Here is a 24,288-nt window from a genome sequence, read left to right on the forward strand (position 1 = left end):
TTCTCCCACGTGGTCAATTCACCAATGAACACTTGGACAACTTTATGTCAATTTTAATTGTGCATTTAAATAATCTCTCTGTATTTTGATAAACCCATCCCAAGGTCTCTATTGATGAGTGTCACAAAAAATAGTTTGACCATACCTAATATATAACATACACCAACTTACAAACTCACACTATCATCAAGTCGACTGTTGGAATGCTTTGAATTTATTTGTTGACGCTTCGAACAACCAAGTACGGGATATCAAAATTCGTATTTAGCATATTTATTAATTTATAGTTATTTACGATTATGACACTAAGATTTAGAATAGTGCGTTATATAAACTCTCTAACCCTAAAGACGCCGTTTGATGTAATTTTTGAAAACATTCTCCCTAATAATACTGTTCTCCCTCTGTCCGTGGATGTAGCTAACACACCGTTAGTGAACCACGTATATATATGTATCAATCTTCTCTATCTCTACGTCCCTTTTTATGTTCTTTAATTGTCGATTTCGTAACATCGACATTTACTAAACACCATTAGTTGACAGCAAAACCATCAATAGATCAATTTACACAACTTGTATTAAATCCTGTGAATCTATATACACTGAACATCATTTGTTATTAATCTGATATCATGATTAATAGGGCATGTCATGTTTCACTTGAAACTATCATTTACTAATTTCTAGCCAAGTTATATATAAAATATCCAGAATGAATAATGTTATATCCAAATCTTGCATTTTTATTGCAACAAATGTAAGAAAATTTGAACCTTCATATTGCAACAAATGGAACTATTCTGTTTTATATTACAATTTGGTTGGCTTTTCATAGATATGTGATAGGTCCATATTTCTTTACATTGACAAGCTAAGTTTGGTTTTTTCTTCATAGAAAATAGAAGTGCAACTCACCTCAGGGTTACCAATGCAACTTATTCAAGAATTAAAAGTACGTTTGATAATGTTTATGTTTTTTACTTTTCGTTTTCGAAAGATATATCACCAACAATTTTCTTTGTTTTATAATATATGCATTTAGAACGTTTTTCAAAATTTTCAAAAGCAAGAAAACAGTTCTAAAAACCATATTCTTTTGTTTTTGAAATTTAGTTGGAACTTTTTTAAAAGAAAAAAATTGTTAAACAAAGAAATTGATAGTCAAGTTGTTTTAATTTTAATGAACAGAAAGCTAAAACAAAATCATTATCAAACGGAATCCTACCTTGCTATATGCTCTACAATTGCAAGGCTTGAAGTCAGCCCAGGTGATTCAATTCCAAAAAGGTTGATGAGACCAGAAACCTTATGAATCTCCTTCCCCTGCAAAATATCATAGCAATTCCGTACTTAACATTGAATGACATTAACACCGAGTGAGATTTTCTAGAAAGCAAGATAACATTACAAAGTCCAAAATGTAGTCTGACGTAGTTCATGGATCTGGCACTTGTTTCTGTCCTAAGATGAAACCAAGGTATAGAAAAAGACGCAAATATATGGAAGATTCAATTAATTTGACAATGAATGGCAGAATTGAAAAATTAGGAATGCAAAAGAAGCTTGAACATCAATCAAGTTCCTAACTGTTTAATAATGAAATGGTTAAGAGTGTGTTTGGAATACATTTTCAAGTGTTTAATTTTTAAAAATAAATCATTTTAAAAGAAATTGAAGTATTTGACAACCACTCAAAATAGTTTTTCAAGTGTATTTTAATCGATTTTTATCAAAAGTGTTCATATAGAAATGAGTTTATTGAAACATGTTGAAAATAAGTTTATTAACATAGGGACATTTACGTAATTGTGTAGGTCCCTAGGGTTTCCTACTGTCTATTTATAGAGTGTGTCCCCGTGTATTCAATGTATCAGATTAACTAATAAGAAAAGATCTTTATATCATGGTTTTTCTCCCTGTACTAGGGTTTACACGTAACTGTGTGTTGTTATTCTCTTTTCTTCTTCTATATTTTAACATGGTATCAGAGCTAGGCGACGAAATCCTGGCCGTTATGGAAGAGAACCAAACACAGTCGTCTTCTACTGATGGAACTTCGAGTTTTGACATGAAGACAGCTATTCGAGCGGCCGTAAAGAAGTGTTTTCAAGCAGTCCTACCGGAGTTGATTTCTGTCGTCCAACTGCAGTCGATAGAGAGCCAAAGTCGATGGGAGCCACCGCGCCAGATAGAAGCCACGATCGGCGACCAAAACCAGGGTGGCGTTGTCTTCGACAGTCGGATAGAGGTGAATCCAATCAAGCCCAACCGAGTCTTCGACGGTCGGACAGGAACATATCCAATTGAGCCCAGTCGTGGGTTGTTGCAATCCGCGTCGATCGAGCCCAGACGTATCTTCGACGGACAAACAGGAACGAATCCGATCAAATCCAGCCGTGGGTTGCTGCCATCCGCACCGATCGTGCTCGCGCCAGGTCCATTCGATCAACGTGCACCGAACACTTCGCTCGAGCATTCCAGCCGACTGGTGTCTTCTCATATGCCGGCGAACTCCTTCCAACCAGCGACTTCCTTCCAGCCGTCAGTGGTTGCTCCGTTTCTAGCCGGCACTTGTGGCTCGAACCAATGCCCAGATGATGTTAGACAACGGTTTGCTTATCTCCAACAATAGATTTTGGACTTGGATACGATGTTCGGCGCAAATCCCCAACCGATTCAACCAATCTATTCAGAGAATCCGGTAAATTCGTTCCCTATTTTGCCAAATGCTTCTTATTTATCTGGCTCGATGGGCAACTCTGCAGGATTTCTTGTAGGAGAATAATTAAATGGCCAAAATTACTTCTCATGGTCCCAATCAATCCAAATAGCCTTGGAAAGGCGTCACAAATTTGGGTACTTGACAGGGGAGATTCCAAAGCCAGTACCAAACAATCCTCAAGAACGGATCTAGAAAGGGGAAAACTCGCTATCACACTCTATCTTCGTGAATAGTATGGAACCTTAAATAGCCAGACCATTATTGTATGTTGCAACTGCCAAGGATATCTGGGAGGTTGTACGAGATTTGTACTCAAAGGGACAGAATGCCTCTCAACCTATGAAGCACAGATACAGATACGACTACATGATACGAATACGACGATTCGTCAATTTCTAAAAAACTAAGATACGGATACGTCTAAGGATACATCACTTTTTTATATACTTTTTTAATAAATATATTTCTAAAAAACGAGAATACTGATACGTTGAAGATACATTTTTTTTTCTTTAAAAAAATTTAGGATATAAATAAATTTAGCATACAAGTTAATAACAATAGCACAAAATAGAATACAAACACTGAAATACAATAAAAAAAAACATCTAAGATATTGAAGTACAATAGTTAATAAAATGCAATAGAAAAGTGACTCATGTTGCAAAGAAGAAGAAGAAAAGATTAGAGAGAGAAGTATGAAGATAAACAAAGAACTTATTGTTGAAGAAATCCAAATGGTTTATACTTAACCTTAAACTGGATGTGATGGTCCTTGAACCTTGCAATTAAATGTTCTTTGTAAGCTTTTCAGGAATGCGGGCTCGGGAGAGGCATGATGTTAATTGATGCTACTCTTTCATGACAACTATGGACATTACCTTACTAGTTTCCTTTTTAAACCTTATTTACTACAGAAGTGGAAAATCTTACATGCTTTATTTAGGAAACTAGTTTACAATTTCAAGTTACATTTACTAGTGTGGCAATACCCCAACTACAAATCTCTTTTAGTACTATTTCTAAACTTGTGGCAGACCTTGACCAACTTCGCAACCTGGACTCTTCTGCTACCTGCGAGAGAAACACAGAAAACAAACCATTACAAGTCTTCAGATCATAAGTATAAGCATTATATTTAAAAATATAAGTACAAGGTTCCACTGCAAACCATCACAATCCTAAGCATTATATTACGAGGTTCCAATGCAAACCTTCACAATCCTACCTACACACGATAGATAGTTAACATTTCACATTTAAAAATATTCATCAACCTATGTACACATCGTTCTCCCTTTCATGGGCTCAGAAGCTAGGCCTGTCGACTCTCTGACCATCCCATTCAAGGTTTTTCCTTCCCACTGGCTTAGGAACTAGATTCTTGGGTCCTCGCACCATCCCGTAGGGATTTATTTTGGGCTCAGGTTCTAGGTCCATAGACCCCCTGACCATCCCAATCTCATATTCATCTCATAATATAAACTACAACATATTAATTCTAAATATGCTTAAAAGAGTAAAAGAAGAAACCACTCACAGTGACCTGTTGAGATTTCTTTTTCCTCCCAGTTCACCCAGTTTCCCTTAATCTTCTGCTGGACCCTATTTCAGATTTAACTTTAAACTTAGATTACTCACTCTTTCGAGCCTTATCTCAAGACATTTCATTCTTAAAAAATGTATAAAAATGTCTTAACCAGATTACCTTAGAGTTTCGCCTTGAAACTCCTTGACGATAGTTCGAAGTCTCAAGTTCACTCCCCCTGGCCCGACTATTTCCCCACTGGTGAGCACCTCTCAGTTTTCCTTGAATTTGACAGTCTTAGAATTAGAATTTCATTAAGGCAGCCCTCATACCAAATCTACATTTAATTTAAAAGCTTTTGGTCAAAAAATCACCTGATTTGCACGAGTAGTCCGGAATAACTTCCTGTTTGAATTTAGTCTAGGCGGTGAGCACCTCTCAATTTTCCTTGAATTTGACAGCCTTAGAATTAAAATTTCATTAAGGCAGCCCTCACATCAAATCTACATTTAATTTAAAAACTTTTGGTCCAAAAATCACCTGATTTGCACGAATAGTCTGAAATAACTTCCCGTTTGAATTTAGCCTAGGCATCTGTCCGTACACCCAGCTTCCTTCAGCGCCTCTGTTTTTACTTTCGTCCGATCAACGCCTCTTTTCCCTCGTTCAACGTATGAATGTCTCTTATTTTCTCCTTTCTTTGTGATTTTTATGGACTTAAATGGTTTGTGGGTTAAAGTGAAGCGTTCTGCTCCTTTTATAGGCATCCCACCCTTCTCCTTTTTCCGATATCTCCTCCTTTGATCACATCCAAGCATATTCCTCTCATTCTGCCAACGCCCAGCCTCTTCCACCTCCTATTTGATGAGTCTTCTTCATGCATCAAACTCACTTTGCATGAATATTTATTCGTCCAGCTCCTACTATCTCTGTTTCAGACTTTCGTTGATAACGTTATTTGTCCTGATGAGATCATCGATCTTGCGTAACGCAGTCCTCAGCACCGCCCCATCGTTTAGTTCCTACTTCTATCGTCTAGCTCCAACAACCCATCGTGTAGCTCGATCTCGCGCATAGCCTATCGCTTAGCTACTGCGTGCATCGTTTAGCATTGACGCCTTATCGCCCAACGCATCCTCTAATCGCTTAACGTCATATCCCAGCGCCCGCGTCTATCGCCCGTCGCTTAGTATTCCACCTATCGTGTAGCGCATCTGCTCATCGCCTAGCGTAGCACAGCTATCGTCTAGCGCCTACGCCCATCGCATAGCGCCATCGTATAGTCCATCGCTTAGCGCCCGCACATCGCTTAACGCTTAAATATATTTTGTTTGTGATTAATAAAATATATTTTGACAATTTATGTTTGTTTGATGAAATGATTATTAGCTAGATGGGATCAAGTCAAGCAAGAAATCCTTTATGCGAAAGGTGTGGGAAGTACCACCCTGGAGAATGTTTGAAGGGAACAGATAAATGCTATATTTGTAGGCGCACAGGACATAAAGGGAAACAGTGCCCAGAGTTTCAACATTTCCTTAGTCACCGGGAACCAACCTTTGACGTAAGTAAAGACTATCCCTTTCGTAGATGTCATAAAAGCCATTTAAGAGACCAAGAAGGGAGAGAGGGTCTATGTCTCAAATGCGAACAACCCGATCACCATTGTAAGGATTGTCCAACCAATAATTCGGCCAGTAGCTCATGAGGAAATTAAGCTTAGAAGGATTACTAGTATTAAAATGAAAATAAAAGTGCTTGTAAATAGAACCTATGTGAATGAATAAAGTTGTAAAAGGTTGATATAAATAAATTAATTGATGTTTATAGTAATGCTTCAAATTTCCGGACGAAATTTCTTTAAGGGGAGGATAAATGTGAAACTTGCATTCCTATTTCCCTGTTTAAACTAATAACTAGGAGAATCTAAGTAGGTATGAAACCCTATGCCAAAAGGAAAAACTCTCAGTATTGAATAAATGTTCTTCAAAAAATTTGGAATTTAACTAATGGAAATTTAACTAAGTGCAAGATTAACACAGAACCAAGTGTTTAGTGTTAAACGCATAAATTAAACTAAGTCAAGGACAATCATGTGTAAATTTGTCAAGTTGAATGCATTGCATGAAAGTCGTCCATGCGTTGAGAATGCGTGAGCAAGAGCAGAGAAAGCGAGGGGTTAAACGCAAGGCGCTGGATGGACAATCGTGTAGCAAATGAGCAGTACTACACGATGAGGTAGGTGATCGTGTAAACGGACACTAGACGATTGTGTAGCAATGCGGGGAGCTAAACGATCATATAACAATGTGCAGAGTTAAGCGATGCGCTAGACGATCGTGAAGATGCGTGCGACGTTAAACGATGAGAAGTGACGTGCTAGATGATCAGGCTATACGATAGACAAAGTACTACACGATTAGTGTAAGCGCTAGACGATAAGCGTAGAAGCTGAACGATAGCATTAAGCGTTAAGCGATACGCGGGCGCTAACCGATGGACTATACGATGGCGTTACGCGATGGGCGTAGGCGTTAGATGATAGTCGTTCTGCGCTAGGCAATGAGCAGATGCACTACATGATAGGCGGAATACTAAGCGACGGGCGATAGACGCGGGCGCTGGGATATGACACTAAGCGATTAAAGGATGCGTTGGACAATAAGGCGTCAGTGCTAAACGATACACGTAGTAGCTAAGCGATAGGTTATGCGTGAGATCGTTGAGAGCGGATCGAGCTACACGATGGACTGTTGGAGCTAGACGATAGAAGCAGGAACTAAACGATGGGGTGGTGCTGAGGACTGCGTTACGCAAGATCAATGAGCTCATCAGGACAAATAGCGTTATCAACGGAAGTCTGAAACAGAGATAGTAAGAGCTTGACGGATAAATATTCATGCAAAGTGGGTTTGATGCATGAAGAAGACACATCAAATAGGAGGTGGAAGAGGCTGGGCGTTGGCAGAATGAGAAGAATACGCCTGGATTTGATCAAAGGAGGAGGTGTCGGGTAAAGGAGAAGGGTGAGATGCCTATAATAGGAACAGAACGCTTCACTTTAACCCACAAACCATTTAAGTCCATAAAGATCACAAAGAAAGGAGGAAATAAGAGACATTCACACGTTGAACGAGAAAAAAGAGGCGTTGATCATACGAAAGAACAGAGGCACTGAAGGAAGCTGGGTGTACGGACAGACGCCTAAGCTAAATTCAAACAGGAAGTTTTCCGGACTACTCATGCAAATCAGGTGATTTTTTGACCAAAAGTTTTTAAATTAAATGTAGATTTGGTGTGAAGGCTGCCTTAATGAAATTCTAACTCTAAGCTATCAAATTCAAGGAAAACCGAGAGGTGCTCACCAGTGGGGAAACAATCGGGTCAGGGGGAGTGAACTCGAGACTCCGAACTATCACCAAGGAGTTTCAAGGCGAAACTCTAAGAAGGAAATGTCTTGAGATAAGGCCCGAAAGAATGAGTAATCTAAGTTTAAAGTTAAATCTGAAATAAGGTCCAGTAAAAGATTAAGGGAAACTGGATGAACTGGGAGGAAAAAGAAATCTCAGCAGGTCACTGTGAGTGGTTTCTTCTTTTTACTCTTTTAAGTATATTTAGAATTAATATGTTGTAGTTTATATTATGAGATGAATATGAGATTGGGATGATCAGGGGGTCTATGGACCTAGAACTTGAGCCCAAAATAAATCCTTACAAGATGGTCAGGGGCATCCAAGAGTCTAATTCCTGAGCCTGTGAGAAGGAAAAACCTTGAATAGGATGATCAGAGGGCCGGCGGGCCTAGCTTTTGAGCTCATGAAATAGAGAACTATGTGCACATAGGTTGATGAATATTTTTAGATGTGAAATAATAACTATCTACCGTGTGTGTAGGTAGGATTGTGAAAAGCTTCACGGTAGGATGAAGGTTTGTATTGGAACCTCGTAATATAATGCTTATGATCTGAAAAAGACTTGTACTTATGGTTCCACTCACTGAGCTTTGTAAAGCTCATGGTTTGTTTTTTGTGTTTCTCTCGCATATAACAGAAGAGTCCAGGTTGCGAAGTTGGTCAAGGTCTGCCACAAGTTTAGAAATAATACTAAAAGAGATTTGTAGTCGGGGTAGTGCCACACTAGTAAATATAACTTGAAATTGTAAACTAGTTTCCTAAATAAAGCATGTAAGATTTTCCGATGTTGTAGTAAATAAGGTTTAAAAAGGAAACTAATAAGGTAATGTCAATAGTTGTCATGAAAGAGTAGCATCAGTTAACATCACACCTCTCCTCGAGCTCAGGAATGAGAGCTCGAAGCGGGGTATGACAACTCAAATGTGAAGATGGAGACTAGATGATTCTAGTCTATGATTTGGTCCGTTATTTATTTATTTATTTATTTTAGTTTTGGACTCGAATAGTAAGTTTTTTAAATAGGTTGCCTGATTTTAGATTGAGAAATATTATATAAGTTACTTGTCTTTTTTCTTTTTTTTTAAAAAAAAGTACACATAGAATTAGATACGTCAAATCGCGTGTCAAATGCATATCTAGAAAGTAGCTGAAAATATAGATACGTCAAATCACGTGTCAGATACGTATCTATGAAGTATCTAGAAGTATTGGTATCTAAGACGTGTCTGATACTGATTCTTTGCCTCACATGAAGTATTTGTGCTTCATAACTCTCGACTATATATGCTTCACAAGCAGGTCCATGAATGCAAATAAGGATCCATGGATGTTACATCATATTTTAATAAATTACAATGTTTTGGCAAGAGATGGACCTGTGTCGAGAGATTGTCTGGAACTACGCACAAGACGGGACTCAATACTTGAAAATTGAAGAAGCAGACCATGTGTATGTTTTCTTGGCTGGATTAAATCCTAAATTCGATGGTGTCCGTAGTCGAATATTGGGCCAACGCCCTACACTTTCTCTCAGAGAAGTTTGCTCCGAAATAGGGCAGGAAGAGGATCAGTCATGTGCCATGAATAATCCTATTACTACAATTGATGCAGCTGCCTTCATTACAAAGTCGCCCAGTGCTGATGTCGATAAAAAAAACTCTCACCTGTGTGTGAGCATTGTAAGAAGCTTTGGCACACAAAGGACCAGTGTTTGAAATTGCACAGGAAACCTCCAAACAGCAGGCGACGACAATCTCCTGACAAATCTAATACTGGTCGTGTCCTAGTAAGTGACTCCGCAGATGAATATACTCAGAAGCAGTCTTCCATTGACAGTAAGAACAATTTGAATATGGTTAGGGTGAGTGTTATTACACAATCAGATAATTTTCCTTCATTTTCATTTGGCATTATTAGTATAAATGGTAAAAAATCGTAGATTGTAGACTCAGGGGCCACAGATCATCTTACAAGTTCTTCAGATCTGTTTATTTCTTATAACCCAAGTGCTGGAAATTAGCGTATTCGAATTGCAGACGGGTCTTTTACCCCTATTGTAGGGAAAGGTCATATCTCCCTTTTTAACGGTTTAGTTCTGCGTGATACTTTGCATGTGCCTAAAATCTCTTATAATCAGCTGTCTGTCAGTAAAATTACAAGGGATTTGAAGTGTAAGGCAATTTTCTCATCTGATTTCGTTTTGTTTCAGGATCTAAAATCGGGGATGACGATTGGCACTGCCCGGCACGATAGGGGACTCTATTTCCTTTCTAAAGATGCTTCCTCTAGAGATGATCATCGAACTGGGTTTATGTCATTAAATTTTTCTATTTCTAAAAATGACTTTATGTTGTGGCATTTCCATTTAAGACATTCGAATTTTCAATATATGAAGTATTTGTTTCCGCATTTATTTCGCAATGTTAATACTTCCTCTTTAAATTGTGACGTGTGTATTCGTGTCATGCAAAGTCGTGTTTCTTTCCGGTCTCAGCCTCATAAACCCTCGAGTCCTTTTACTCTTGTTCATAATGATGTATGGGGTCCCTCACCTATTACCACTTCCACTGGTAAACGTTGGTCTGTCACATTTATAGACGACCACACTCGTCTTACCTGGGTCTTCCTCCTCACTGACAAATCTGAGGTGTCATCCAATTTCCAACAATTTTATACAACTATCGAGACTCAGCTCAATGCGAAGATTGGAATTTTACGGAGTGATAATGAGCGAGAATTCTTCAATACCTCCTTCAGAGATTTTCTTGTGTCTAAGGGAATTGTCCACTATGGCTTGTGTGCTTACACTTCGTAACAAAATGGAGTAGCCGAGTGGAAAAATCGTCATCTGGTGGAAGTAACCTGATCTCTTATGTTATCTGCCACTCTTCCGTCATACCTGTGGGGGGATGCAGTTCTTACTGCCACCCATCTCATTAATCGGATGCCCTCTCGTATTCTTAACCTTCATACTCCCTTGAAACTATTTAAAGAGTCCTTCCGAACCATTCGATTAATCTTCGATGTTCCCCTTCGAGTCTTTGGTTATGTTGCCTTTGTTCATTCCCATGGTCCAAACTGCACAAAATTTACTCCTTGTGCTCAAAAGTGTGTCTTTGTTTCACTTCATCAACGTGGGTATAAGTGCTATCATCCGTCATCTCGTAAATACTGTGTCTCCATAGATGTCACCTTCCTCGAGGATCACACGTTCTTTCCTGTTAGTCATCTTCAAATGGAGAACATGAATGAAGAGACTAACTGGTCCTCTTATGTTATTCCCTTAGAGTCAGCTCCTATTCATATCTCGTCTAAGCCTAGTTCTGAGCATGACGACTCGGTCCTTCCTACCAACCAAGTTCCTTGGAAAACTTACTATAGGAAGAATCTCAGGAAGGAAGCAGTATCACCTGTTGAAACAGAACCGCCGGCTCCAGTACATGAGTCAGGCCCGCCATCAGATCCAAGTACGTATATTCCTGAAACTAATGATGTTGATGTGTGTATGGAGACTGACGAATGCAGGCAGGATAAGAGCGAAGGAAGTAGTAATACTGAAAGAATGGCAAAAGAGGAGACAGCTGAGAATGAAATGATTCTAGTTAATGATGATGTGGAGGATACTACTGAAATCTCTGATACACGATAGCCAATCATGTTGAGGAGCCTGGACAGTTGAAGAATCGTGATGCATCGCTTGATCTTCCTATAGCTCTGAGGAAAGGCACTCGTTCATGTACTAAATACCCTATGCATAGTTACATGACGTATAGTAATCTGGCACCCGAGTTCAAAGCGTTCATTACCAGTCTGGACACTGTGATGGTTCCAAATGACATAAGTGTCGCAATGGAAAAACCAGAATGGTGGTCTGTTGTTATGGAAGAAATAAGAGCTCTCGAGAAGAATGGAACTTGGGAACAGGTGGCTCTGCCTGAAGGGCACAAGATAGTTAGATGCAAATGGGTGTTTACTATAAAATACAAATCAGATGGGACGATTGACCGATACAAGGTTAGGCTCGTTGCAAAAGGCTTTACTCAGACCTATGGAGTAGACTACTCTGAAACTTTTTCTCCCGTGGCCAAATTAAACATTATCCAGGTGCTTTTGTCATTTTTCGTAAATAAGAATTGGCCCTTATACCAATTTGATGTTAAAATGCTTTTTTGAATGGGGTACTTGAAGAGGAAATCTATATGAGTCATCCTCCTCGGTTCGAGAGTCAGTTAAAAAACAGGGTGTGCAGATTGAGAAAGTCGCTATACGGATTGAAACAATCTCCACGGACCTAGTTTGACAGATTCATAACTTTTATGAAAGCACAGGGGTATGTTCAGGGGCATTCTGATCACACACTATTTACAAAAAGGTCGAAATCAGGGAAGATAGTTGTTCTTATTGTCTACGTTGATGACATTGTTTTATCTGGGGAGGATGATGCTAAGATGATGAGACTCAAAACGAAGATGGCCAAAGAGTTTGAAATTAAAGACATTGGTAAACTAAGATACTTTCTGGGAATGGAAATAGCTCGATCAAAAGAAGGTATCTCAGTTTCTCAACAAAATACACTCTGGACTTACTAAAGGAAACGGGCATGACTGGGTGTAAACCTATTGACACACCAGTAGAGTACAATGAGAAACTCAGTGAGAAGAATGATAGAGTTCTTGTTAATAAAGAAAGGTATCAGCGGTTAGTCGGGAAGTTGATCTACTTGTCTCACTCAAGGCCAGATATTTCGTATGCAGTAGGTGTTGTCAGTCAGTTTATGCAGGTTCCCTATGAAGATCATATGACAGCAATTGAACGTATCCTTCGATACCTGAAAGGAACTCCTGCAAGGGCTTGATGTTCAGAAAGTCCGATAAACGATTTGTTGAAGCCTACACTGATTTTGACTGGGCAGGTTTTGTTGTTGACAGAAAGTCGACGTCTGGGTACTGTACGTTTGTCTAGGGTAATCTAGTCACCTGAAGAAGTAAGAAACAATGGGTCGTTGCTAGAAATAGTGCTAAGGCTGAGTATAGGGCCATGAGTCTGGGGATTTGTGAAGAAATCTGGTTGAAGAAAGTGTTATCTGATCTCCAGCAAGATAATGAGCTTTTGATGAAATTGTTTTGTGACAACAAAATTGCCATCAGTATTGCAAACAACCCGGTTCAACATGACAGAACTAAACACGTAGAGATTGACAGACATTTCATTAAGGAGAGATTAGACAGTGGAAACATATGCATCCTTTATATTCCTTCAAATTAGCAAGTTGCAGATGTGCTTACAAAAGGGTTACTAAGACAGAGCTTTGATTATTGTGTAAGCAAGTTGGGCCTTTTGATATCTATGCTCCAACTTGAGGGAGAGTGTTGAAAATAGGATTATTAACCTAGGGGCATTTATGTAATTGTATAGGCCCTTAGGGTTTCCTACTGTCTATTTATACAGTGTGTCCCTGCATACTCAGTGTATCAGATTAACTAATAAGAAAAGATCTCTATATCGTGATTTTTCTCCCTGTACTAGGGTTTCCACGTAACTGTGTGTTGTTATTCTCTTTTCTTCTTCTATATTTTAACAAAACACTTTTGTCTTAAGTCAATCCGAACGAGCCTTATGTTCGTAAATTTGATATTTGAAATGAAACTTCTCATTTTTTCTATTCCTTCTCTTTTTCTCTCTTATCTCTAGATTTACTGTGTTATTCGATTTTCCACCATATCGTCCAACAAATGTAAACATCCCAAGAGTATCGCTCACATTTCACAGGAAATTTTGTCACAACACCATCATTTTGTTGAAAGAAGAAATCCTTTGACATTATCCAGATTTTAAATTTGTATTAAAGAACAAACTTCTAACAAATTTCAAAGTAAACAGGTGAGTTAGTCTGAAATCTAGCAGCAGAGAAAACTACTTATTGTCCATTCAAAAACCAATCAAGAGTCAAAGACTATTGGGTGGTAGTGGTAGTGCATTGGATATGCATAATTCAAGATAAAGAGCTTAGAAATGACCTGTATAACAAAGTCAGCTGGAGTTTGTCAGGGCCTAAGAGTTTTGGCCGAATTCCTGCATATCCCGATTGTAGAGATCCATCCTTGAGCCTGGGTTAGTACTTTCTTACTTCCTCATAAAGCCACTCAGCACGACTACTAGGCACGGAATAGTCAAACCTAGAAAAGAAAGATATCATTAAATTGACAAACGTCATTCCTTTTTTACATCCTTCAGTTTCAAGGTCAAATTTTACATGCACCTCGACTAATCTTTCGAGACAAATCACTTTGGATTTATAACATTTGATTTTCAGAAAACTCATAGCATGTTTCGGAGTGGTTTAGAACATGACAAGAGTACTGTACAATTTCAAATTTTGACATCGATATTAGAACACTTACCCAGAGTCAGAGAATAAATATCAAAGAAGAAATTTTTCATTCTAAAACTAGGTGATATTCTATTTCTAGCTTTATAAATTTATCTTTCTATTTCTCCATAATGCATAATTGTTTTTTTTTTATTTTATAGCCACGAGTTATCTCCTACAAAGAAAAATAAAATATGGTGCTTAAATGGAATAGACAAACATGGATTGTATCACTACTTTCTTGCAAGAGAAGTAATTAACTCTCTAGGTGCTCTTTTAAATGTTATAAAATAAAATGTGACATTTATATGAGAAAAGTAACTAAAAGAATATTTTTATTAATTTATTTATTATAAATTATTTATAGTATTTAAATAATGCAGTTTAGGTATTTGGGGGTGATGATGTGTCGAAGACAAATGAAAAATTATATTAATTGTGCAATGTAATGTGAAGTTGGGAAAGAAGGTTAATGGACCAATCTCACATTGAAAATTTGAGATCACTCCACCTTCGAAGAGTTGTATAAGGTCTGTTGTGTCTAAACATTCGAAAGGTTTTGAACCAAATTTGGTGAAAGTTATGAAGAACAATGTATCAACCAAGTTTGGTAAAATGAGTCATTTGATCAGCCTTGGGGAACAAAACTCGATGGATACATTGTTCTTCCTAGCTTTCACCAAACGTGATTTAGAACAGACTATACACCTCTTTGAAAGTGGAGTGATCTCAAATATTTTAGTGCAAGATTGTTCCATCAACCTTCTCTCCCAACTTCACATTGAAATGCACTATCTAACATAATTTTTCATTTGTCTTCACAAACATCATCACCCCCAAGTACCTAAAATGCATGCAAGTAATATTTAAATACTATAAAATATTTATAATAAATAAATCGATAAAAATATTATTTTAGTTACCTTTCTCACACAAATGTCACATCTTATTTTCATAAGATTCAAAAGAGCCCCATGAAGGTAGTGATACGATCCATGTCTATCTATTCCATTTAAGCACCATATTTTTTATTTTCCTTCCTAGGTGGGAGATAACTCATGCCTATAAAATAAAAAATAAAAACAATAATGGATTATGGAGAAATTGAAAAATAAATTTATAAAGCTAAAAATAAAATGTCGTCTGGTTCTATTATGGAAAACTCCTTTGATATTCCTTCTTTTACTCTGGGAAAGTGTTCTAATATGTATTCAAAATTTGACTGTGGTTTAGAACATGACAACGATATTTAAATCCTTATTTTCATCTAGCGTGTTCTCACTCACAAAATTGATAAATGAAATCAATTGAGAACCCCAAACAAAAGGGATTACAAAAGTGAGCGCCAAATACTGGTGAGAAAAGATAAACTAAAGTGAGTGAAAGGGTGCTTTGCAATTTTTTAGTACCACAAATTGTAAGAATGAAGATTTGAACCTCCGATATCAAGAAAAGGAATGTCTTAATATTGAGCTATGCTCATGATGAAATAAATCATATACTTTGAATTGATTTCTTAGATTTTAACAACAAAGACAAAAGTAAAAACTTAATAAAACTTGACTATACCAAACCAATCCAATACTAGAACAAGTTCAAAACGTTATCACCTCAAGCAACTTGTTCACAAAATCGCTCTTGCTCTTGCTCTCGCTCTCGCTCAAACTATCGCTTAGACTCTTTTCTTCAATTGAATTCTACCTCCCGCTCTCACTTTGCAAATTCTCCCTTCTAAGCTTAGCTTGTCAATCTCAATCACTCCATGAAGCTTTAACTACATGCATTACCAGCAAACGGAACAACTAAACCCTAACCCTAACTTGTGACTAACCAGATAACATGACACAACAATATACATCATACCCACGCTCAAAAACAACATTCAACCCTCACACACACCTCAGAATCCATTGAAATAAATGGATTTGCAGTACATCAAATAGATTAAACCAAAACAATTTCAAAAAACAATAAAAACGAAAATGAAAGGGAAATAGAGTGATACGTTACCTTGTGAAATGCTAAAGGGAGTATTCTGAGGCGAATCACGAAGACAAAATGCACACTTAACAGTAAGAAACACAGAGAATACAAGAAGGAAATAAGGAAAGAAAAAGGAAATGAATCAAGGGAGGGAAGTTCTTTTGTTTAATACCTAAGAGCAATAAGGTAATTGTACAGTAGAACACAAACTTTTTGTAGTCATTATTTATTTTATTCTAAAATAACATTTTAATAATTATCTATATTTCACTCCGACTCTAGATGAATGTAAACAACATCAATGGATTTCTGATTCTAATTCCAGACAACCTTAGTTAACAGCATCAAATGATAGCATTCTCACTCTAAACGAGACCTTTGAGAGAATGAGATTGCCAGATTAGGAGTGAGTCTCACGTTTGATTCTCATTCTTGTTCACAAAATCGCTCTTGCTTGGTTTTGGACCTTTTGGTAAACACTTTGGAATGATTTTTCTTCCAATTTCTTGGTTTCAATTCCTGCAGAGAAAACGTTTCCTATAAAATATAATTTGACTTCTCATGCAATTATTTTGTTTTTTTATTATAATTTGGTTTGTCTTTTCATAGATAGGTCCCTATTTCATTACATTGAAAAGCTTGACTTGATTTTTTCTTCATAGAAAATAGAAGCACAAATCGTCCGAGAGTTACCAATGCAACTTATTCGAGATTAAAAGTTTAAATAGCTAATCGAGTCATTTTAAACTTTTAATTTTTAAAAACAGAAAGCTAAAAGAAAAATCATATCAAACGGGGTCTTACCTTTACATATATATTGCAGCTATATGCTCTGCAATTGCTAGGCTTGAAGTCAGCCCAGGTGATTCAATTCCAAAAAGGTTGACGAGACCAGAAACCTTATGGATATCCTCCCCCTGCATAATATCACAATGATTCCATACTTCACACCGAATGACATTAACACCAAGTGAGATTTTCTAGAAACAAAACATTGCAATCTTCAAAATGTAGTCTGAAGTAGTTCATTGAAATCTGACACTTGCTTCTGTCCACGATGAAACCCAGGTATATAAAGTATATAAAGGGAGTAAGTCGCCTGTTTACTTTGAAATTTGTTAGAAGTTTGTTCCTTACAAATTTAAAATATGGATAATGTCAAAGGATTTGTTCTTTCAAGTTTCAATAAACTGATGCTGTTGTGACGAGATTTCCTGTGAAATTTGAGCCAAACTCTTGGGATGTTAACATCTGTTGGTCAATTAGGCGGAAAATCGAATAACACAATAAATCTGGAGATGAGAGAAAAAGGAAAAGAGAAGGAACAAAATAAAAGAAAAGTTTCATTTCAAATTTCTATTTTAAGAACATGTCAGATTTAACCACTCCACTTCGTTATTAGACCAACAAGAACTTGTTTGATGTTCAAGCTTCAGATTTTGTCCCTGATTTGTCAATGCACTCTTTCACTGTCAAATTAACTGAATTTTCCATATATAATAAGAAACAGAAAAAATTGCTTATTGTCTATTCGAAACCAATCACAGGTCAAAGACTTTGGATATGCATAATTCAAGATAATAAGCTTAGAAATGACCTGTATAACAAAGTCAGCAGGAGTTTGTCGGGGCCCTGAGAGTTTTGGCCGAATTCCTGCATATCCTGATTGTAGAGATCCATCCTTGAGACTGGGATAGTACTTTCTTATTTCCTCATAAAACCGTTCAGCACGACTACTATGAACAGAATAGTCAAACCTAGACAAAAAAATATCATTAAATTGGCGAACATCATTCTTCTTTTACATCATTCAATTTCAATACCAACTTACATACTCCTCGACTAATCTTCTGAGACAAATCACTTTGGACTTATTAACATTTGATTTTCAGAAAACTCATAGGATTTTAATATTCTACATAGATTCATGTGTTATGAACTAAGAAAAGTGTGTAAAAGCAAGAATGGTAACAGGGAAGAGCCAAATAGGGGACAGAAAATGGTTAGTTCAGAGTTCAACAATTTATTGAAGGAATTCCAGCAAAACGCCAAATCATGCGAGCTTTCCATACGGATTTCAAAAAAAATAAAATAAAATAAAACGAAAATAAAACAAAATAAACTAAGACATGAACCCTGAGGTTCAGGCTATTGCTTGAGCATAGGAAGATAAAATCAGCAATTAAAACATTGACTGAATGTAAATAATTTGCCTACGACCTGTGTCATAATATATGAAAAGATAAAATCAGAAAAGAGATAAAATCAGAAAAGAGATATGTTTCTTCATTATATCGTACCAGAATTCAAATTTTGAAACCAGAGAAATGGAGTCTGTATTGCAGCTAGGCAATATGAATCCATCACTACCAGAAGCCAACAATTTGAATAAAAATTCAATAATGAAACACTCAATGAGCACATAAAATTAACAAATAATGAAATAGAGTGTCTACTTGTTCAAGAAGATTGAGATTCCATCGACCTCATCAATCCATTCGACATCAGGACCAAACTTGACTTGACCATCTAAATCCAGTGTAACATGCACACCAATACCACCATCCTCTGGTAGAGGATAAATCAAACGCTGGAATGGCGAGACTCCCACATTTGACAATGTAAAGTAGCAGCCACGTGCATAATAAGAGGGAGGAATGACTCCATCATGGAGACCATCGAATCTCTTTGCAAGCGGAACAGCAGATAACCCTGTGGAATTCACTACAAGTCTAGGAACCAACATGAACTCTGGCACTGGGGGATGATCTTCATTCATCTTTTCAAGATTTTTGGAATCGGATATATGGAGGTGAATTTTATTTTCTTGAACATGACCACCAATAACAGCAGTATTATAAGAGAATTTAGCCCCATGATTTTCAGCCTCCCCCTGGACCCACAAGGGAGTGATATTTCTGTCAATATGCAAGTAAATTAAAGTGATCAAATATATAATACCGCTGCAATCATAGACAATGATGAAACATAGCATGGATGAAGTTATACATGTATATAGATCTAACTTATGGAATGCCAATGAGTGATATTTGAAGTGGTTAAAATAACTTTTGTCATATTTAAAATTTATTCTGAAACATGCGTTTAATCATTCAAAATCAATTTTGATGTATGAAAATCGCATTTTAAAGTGTAAAATCAAACATTAAATTAATCTTGGATGATTAAAAGCATGTTCCGAAGTGGTTTTGAGCATGACAAAAGTAATTTTAACAATTTTATAATCACTCTCAAACATGCTCTTGGGACTTACCACTAAAGATAACATAAACGAATGGGAATCAACAATTCCAGACAAAGGTGAAAGCAAGGCTTTTACACACTGTAATTCAGGTTCCATTCTCATTGCCTCATTACCACCAACCATCCTCAACCCTTCAACCCCATTTTGAACTCCCCGAATCAATAATTCATTCAACTTTGGAACCTCTGATGTTCTAGTAGCAACTATAAGCTTACCAATTTGTTTATGAGGAATCTCATGTTCAGAACAATACCGGTAGAGTAAATCTCTTCCTCTTACGCAAAGAACTGCCTGCAAAAATTGATTGAGTTCATTTAGCTAAACTTTAAGAAGATATTTCAGAGAAATATTAGAAAGTTGCCCCAAAAATTTCACTTCGCTATCGATACTCCCTCTTTTATTTATTCATTTGTTATTTTAAGAAAACAAAAACAACAGTGAGTATCATTTCCTCTTCTATTGCAATTTGCAGCATTCAGGTTTTCAAGTACCTTCATGTGATATAGGAATCGGATAATCAAATTATGCAATATACACTATACATTTGATTTCTAATGAAAACTCTACAATCCTGTTCGCACTTAATACAGACTAAAAAAATGCGTCCATCAACTACAATTCTGCATGCAGTTAGATCCATAACCTAATTTTTCAATCCACGAAATGCTACTAGAAGAAATTTCTAATTACAGAAAAAGAACAAGAACGAGACGAAGTTTCAGTTCACCTTGAGAGAATTGCGAGGATAGTAAATGCCGGCATGGATGACTTCGCTGTTGCGAGAACTAGTTCCGGTACCGAAGGTGGGAGCAGATTCTAACACCAAAACATCTCTGCCTCTGAGAGAAAGCTCCCTCGCCACTGCTATTCCGACCACACCAGCTCCGATCACGACGCAGTCCACTTTCTCTTTCGCTGTACCGTCCGCCATTGATGATATCCTCCTCGCCATGCCCGTTCTACCCCGTAAACTTCGAACAGCAAGATTCAGCATCTTCTTCTTCTTCTCCCCCCGTTTTCACAACTTTCCTTTTTCTTCTGATTGGGGTTGAGCTTCGAGCTCTTCTGGATTTTTGTTTCAATAACTTAAAACTTGAAAGATTTAAAAAGATATTATGTATTTGAATTGAACACCCTATTTGTAAAATAATAAACTATTATATATAAACAAAGATAGTGATGTAATATTACAGTTTTATTTTACTAAATTTCTGACCGTAATATTTAAAAATAAAATTAGAATATGATATAGTATAACAATTTTATTACATAGCCAAGTAAAGATCTAAAAAATGTCAAAAATTCTATTTATTTTTTTAATATAATATTAATAATCCTTCTAACTAAAAGTAGTGGATAATTATATTTTATTTTAAATATCAACACTATGTTATTCGTTTGAGTAGTTGTTAGAGGTGGTCTTCTCACAATTAGCGGTTGAAGTTGGTCGTTAAGGCAATCGTCAAATTAGTTGTCTGTCAGACATGGCATCCAAGGTGGTATTCATCGAAATTTTTTATGATGGTGGTCATCGGATATGTCACCAAAGTGAGACAGCGATAGTCGTCGACGAGTGGAGTTGATGGAAATATTTGAGAGAGAGAGTTATTGTGAGGTGATTTGCATTGAGTTTCCATTAACATTTTCAACATTCGGGGTTAAATGTTAAGTTGATAAACCAACTCAATTCATGTTGGTGAGTCAAATTACACCCCTCCAAAGTTTTATATAATGATCTTTTACTTTATATAATTTAAATGAGTATTGTTTTTTTAATTTTACTTTTTTTAAAAAAATTTAACAAAACTGCACTATGATATATTGAAAAAAGATTAAATTGCAAAGGTAAGAATCTAGTCCTATAATTAGAATTTAGTTCCTATAGTTTGATAAAATCATCCTAATTTAACCTTTATTTATGATGACTTTTATTAAACTATAAAAACTAAAATTGTATTTTAATATAAAATTTAAAATAAATTGTGATATTATTTTTATATAATAATTAATTATTTACAAACAAAATTTTTAAATACGTAAATTTTTAAAAATTTAATTTAGTCTTGCAAAAAGAATATGGAAAGAAACCTGCAATATGATATAATGAAACAATAACCAAAAAAAAAAAGTGATATTATATTTCACTAAACAAATAAAAGAAATGGTTTTGTAAAATTAAAATAAAAAGTAAAACAAAAAAACTGGGAGCAAATATAATTAAATGGGGTGTTCGTGGGGTTGGTTTGGTTGATTTAAATGAGTTTTTAGATCCAATCCAATTATTGTAAAATTCTTCAATCCAATTAATTAAAAAAAAATGAACCCAATATTGATCGATTCGGATTAATCAGATCATTTATTTAAAATTTTATTTTGGAAAGAATAAATGTGAATACATAAAAATTTTATTTAATTATTTTCATTTATTGAATTAAAATTGACAACACATATATGATTGTGTCATAAGTTATACTAGATGTGTATAAGAGACAGATATATATATATATATATATATATATATATTAAAGTTAATAATAAGTTCTGAACCAATCCATAAATAGAGAGTCTCCTCTTCCTTGTATTAGAAGATATCTATATTATGAACGATAAGATGTCTAATTCAAGGAAACTCTTTATTTATAGAAAATTACAAGAGTCTAAAAAGGATAACTAAAATAGGTTAAAAACTAATTTGGTAATTAAAATGTAATTGATAAATGATTAACTAAGATTAACTTGATTTTACCAAAATATCTCAGTCCTTTTACATCAAATAGGGTATGAGAATTAGTCTATTTTGTCCATATATTATTACAAAGAAACCATAGCTAAGATTTACTATATTTGTATATGTTAATAATTTGAATATATAATGGAAACTTCTGAAGAAATTTCAAAGGCAGTATAGTTTCTTAGGAAATAATATGAAATGAAAATACCGAAAAATAAAGTTTTGTCTTAGCTTGCAAATAATGCGTAAAACGTATGGAATTGTGTCAATTTATAGAGAAGATATCTTATATGGACTAGGTACATCGTTGAATACTTTTATGGTGGTTCATTTATTTGATGTGGAAAAAATATATCATTTGATCTTAGGTAGATAAGAAAGAACTTTGGGTAAGAACCATGATTTTTTGTAATAATTGTACTTCTATCTCTACTGGTTTATACATTATTGTCGTAGCATTTTTAGTAATTATATTACATAGATATAATATTCATCCAAAAGGGTAAAGTTAAAGATATATTATGTTTCAGTTGAAAATTAGTTTACATGAATTTATTTTATTCTAATAAATATAATTGCGATCTAATTGGTTGTGAAGATGCATGTTATTTATCTAATGGTTGGATCTCAAATAGATTATTTATTACTGGATATATTTTTCATATTACTACACAGTCTATGTAGTAGATCATAACAACTACGGCTTTAAATCATGTTGAAACCCTGATGATTCATGAGATTAACTAATAGTGTTCTTATATGAAGACAATCAAGCATAAAATTAATGGCAATATCACTATTCAACATATTTCTTCAAAAGATGATTTAGAAGACTTATTGATGAAAGTGTTACTTACAACAATATTTGAGAAGTTGACACTACAAAATTTACATCTAATGCCCAAGAGTTATCAAGTAATATTTTCACGATGGGTGGTAAATGTGTTGCATTTTTTCCCCCTCGGCTATGGTTTATCCCACTGGGTTTTCTTAGCAAAGTTCGTGATAAGATCGTTATTAAAGTATATGAATAATATACTATTTTTCCTTCCCTAGATTTTTCCTATAAAGATTTTAACAAGACATGCTATATATAATATAAACATCTAAGGTAAGTGCGATATACATTTGAATAATATATTGAGGTTCATGGATTACATATCCCCAAATCTTCTAGTATCTTTACCAATATCTGTATCACTTTATATTTTATAAACTCTATAAATAGTGGTAAAAATATAAATAAATAGAAAATACATTCACCCTCTACTTTTCTTTTCCGTATTCTGCTCTCATTCCCTTGTTTCACAATATTACTATTTTTATTGTTTTGTGGAGGTTAAAAAATGTAGTTGGATTTGGATAATTCAAGAGAGATGATATGTGGCATCTTGGATAGGAGATGATATATACCATACATATGAATTTATACTCATAAATTTTAGATATCGTATGAATTAAAATCTAGAACTAATAATTGTATCAATTTTAAACAATGAACTTTGGTAAGTGTAACGATTTACATTCTCCACCTCCAAAATTCGTTCAATCAATATCGTATAAAACTTATAATTTGAGTCAATTAAACTCACGAATTTTCATAAGTTGACCAATTTTAAACCTTTCATTCATTTGAAAATCATTTATGCATTGAATATCAAATGTATGTAGACTTCTTCAAATATTAGTTTTACAAAATGAATGATTAGAGTAAGTGCATGGATGGTTTTTAATAGAAATTTTGACTAAGGGCTCGTTTGATAACATTCTTGTTTTCTGTTTTCTGTTTCTGTTTCTCATTTTTTAAGAAATGAAGTTGTTTGATAACCATTCTCGTTTCTTATTTCTAAATTTTAAGAAATGTATCTAAAAAGAGGGTCAAATTTGAGAAACTACACAAAATAGTTTTTGTCGTTCCTGTTTCTATTTATATATTCTTGTTATGTAAATTAACCAAACCTAGTGTTTGCTTTATAGGTATTCAATGCTAAGACCTTGTTTGATAGCCATTTTGTTTTTGTTTTTTAAAATTAAGCTTATGAACACTATTTCCACCTCAAATTTTCTTTTTTTGTTATTTACTTTTCATCAATGGTTTAAAAATCAAGCCAAATTTTGAGAACTAAAAAAAGTAGTTTTCAAAATGTTGTTTTTTATTTTTAAAAATTGGTTGAGAATTCAACTATTATACTTAAAAATATGCATATCATTATTTTTTATTTTTTATTTTTTATTTTAAAAAAACATGTATGAAATAGACTTAATTTTCAAAAA

The 24,288-nt window shown here is 35.1% G+C and overlaps 1 protein-coding gene across 10 annotated transcripts; it reads right to left on the minus strand.

Annotated features, from left to right (window-relative positions):
- Positions 1-809: 809 nt before the first annotated feature.
- On the minus strand, positions 810-20,404 carry LOC120073869 (L-2-hydroxyglutarate dehydrogenase, mitochondrial). 10 transcript variants are annotated; one of them, XM_039026767.1, is made up of 8 exons: positions 20,011-20,404; positions 19,293-19,574; positions 18,475-18,911; positions 17,616-17,775; positions 16,823-16,935; positions 16,436-16,537; positions 13,683-13,841; positions 3,408-3,798 (listed from the first exon to the last, which is right to left on the minus strand). In XM_039026767.1, exons 1-5 carry the CDS (start codon positions 20,275-20,277, stop codon positions 16,825-16,827), a joined length of 1,257 nt encoding a protein of 418 aa, XP_038882695.1. In that variant the 5' UTR covers positions 20,278-20,404; the 3' UTR covers positions 3,408-3,798; positions 13,683-13,841; positions 16,436-16,537; positions 16,823-16,824. The 10 variants fall into 10 exon arrangements, with proteins under 10 accessions (XP_038882690.1, XP_038882692.1, XP_038882698.1 ...); XM_039026762.1 differs by adding an exon at positions 810-1,325 and having other exon boundaries at positions 3,478-3,798; positions 13,683-16,537; positions 16,823-17,775; XM_039026770.1 differs by having other exon boundaries at positions 3,387-3,798; positions 13,683-16,537; positions 16,823-17,775; positions 19,293-19,414; positions 19,499-19,574.
- Between the last annotated feature and the right edge of the window lie 3,884 nt (positions 20,405-24,288).

This window comes from Benincasa hispida, chromosome 3, assembly GCF_009727055.1.
Source record: "Benincasa hispida cultivar B227 chromosome 3, ASM972705v1, whole genome shotgun sequence".
Lineage (NCBI taxonomy): Eukaryota > Viridiplantae > Streptophyta > Magnoliopsida > Cucurbitales > Cucurbitaceae > Benincasa > Benincasa hispida.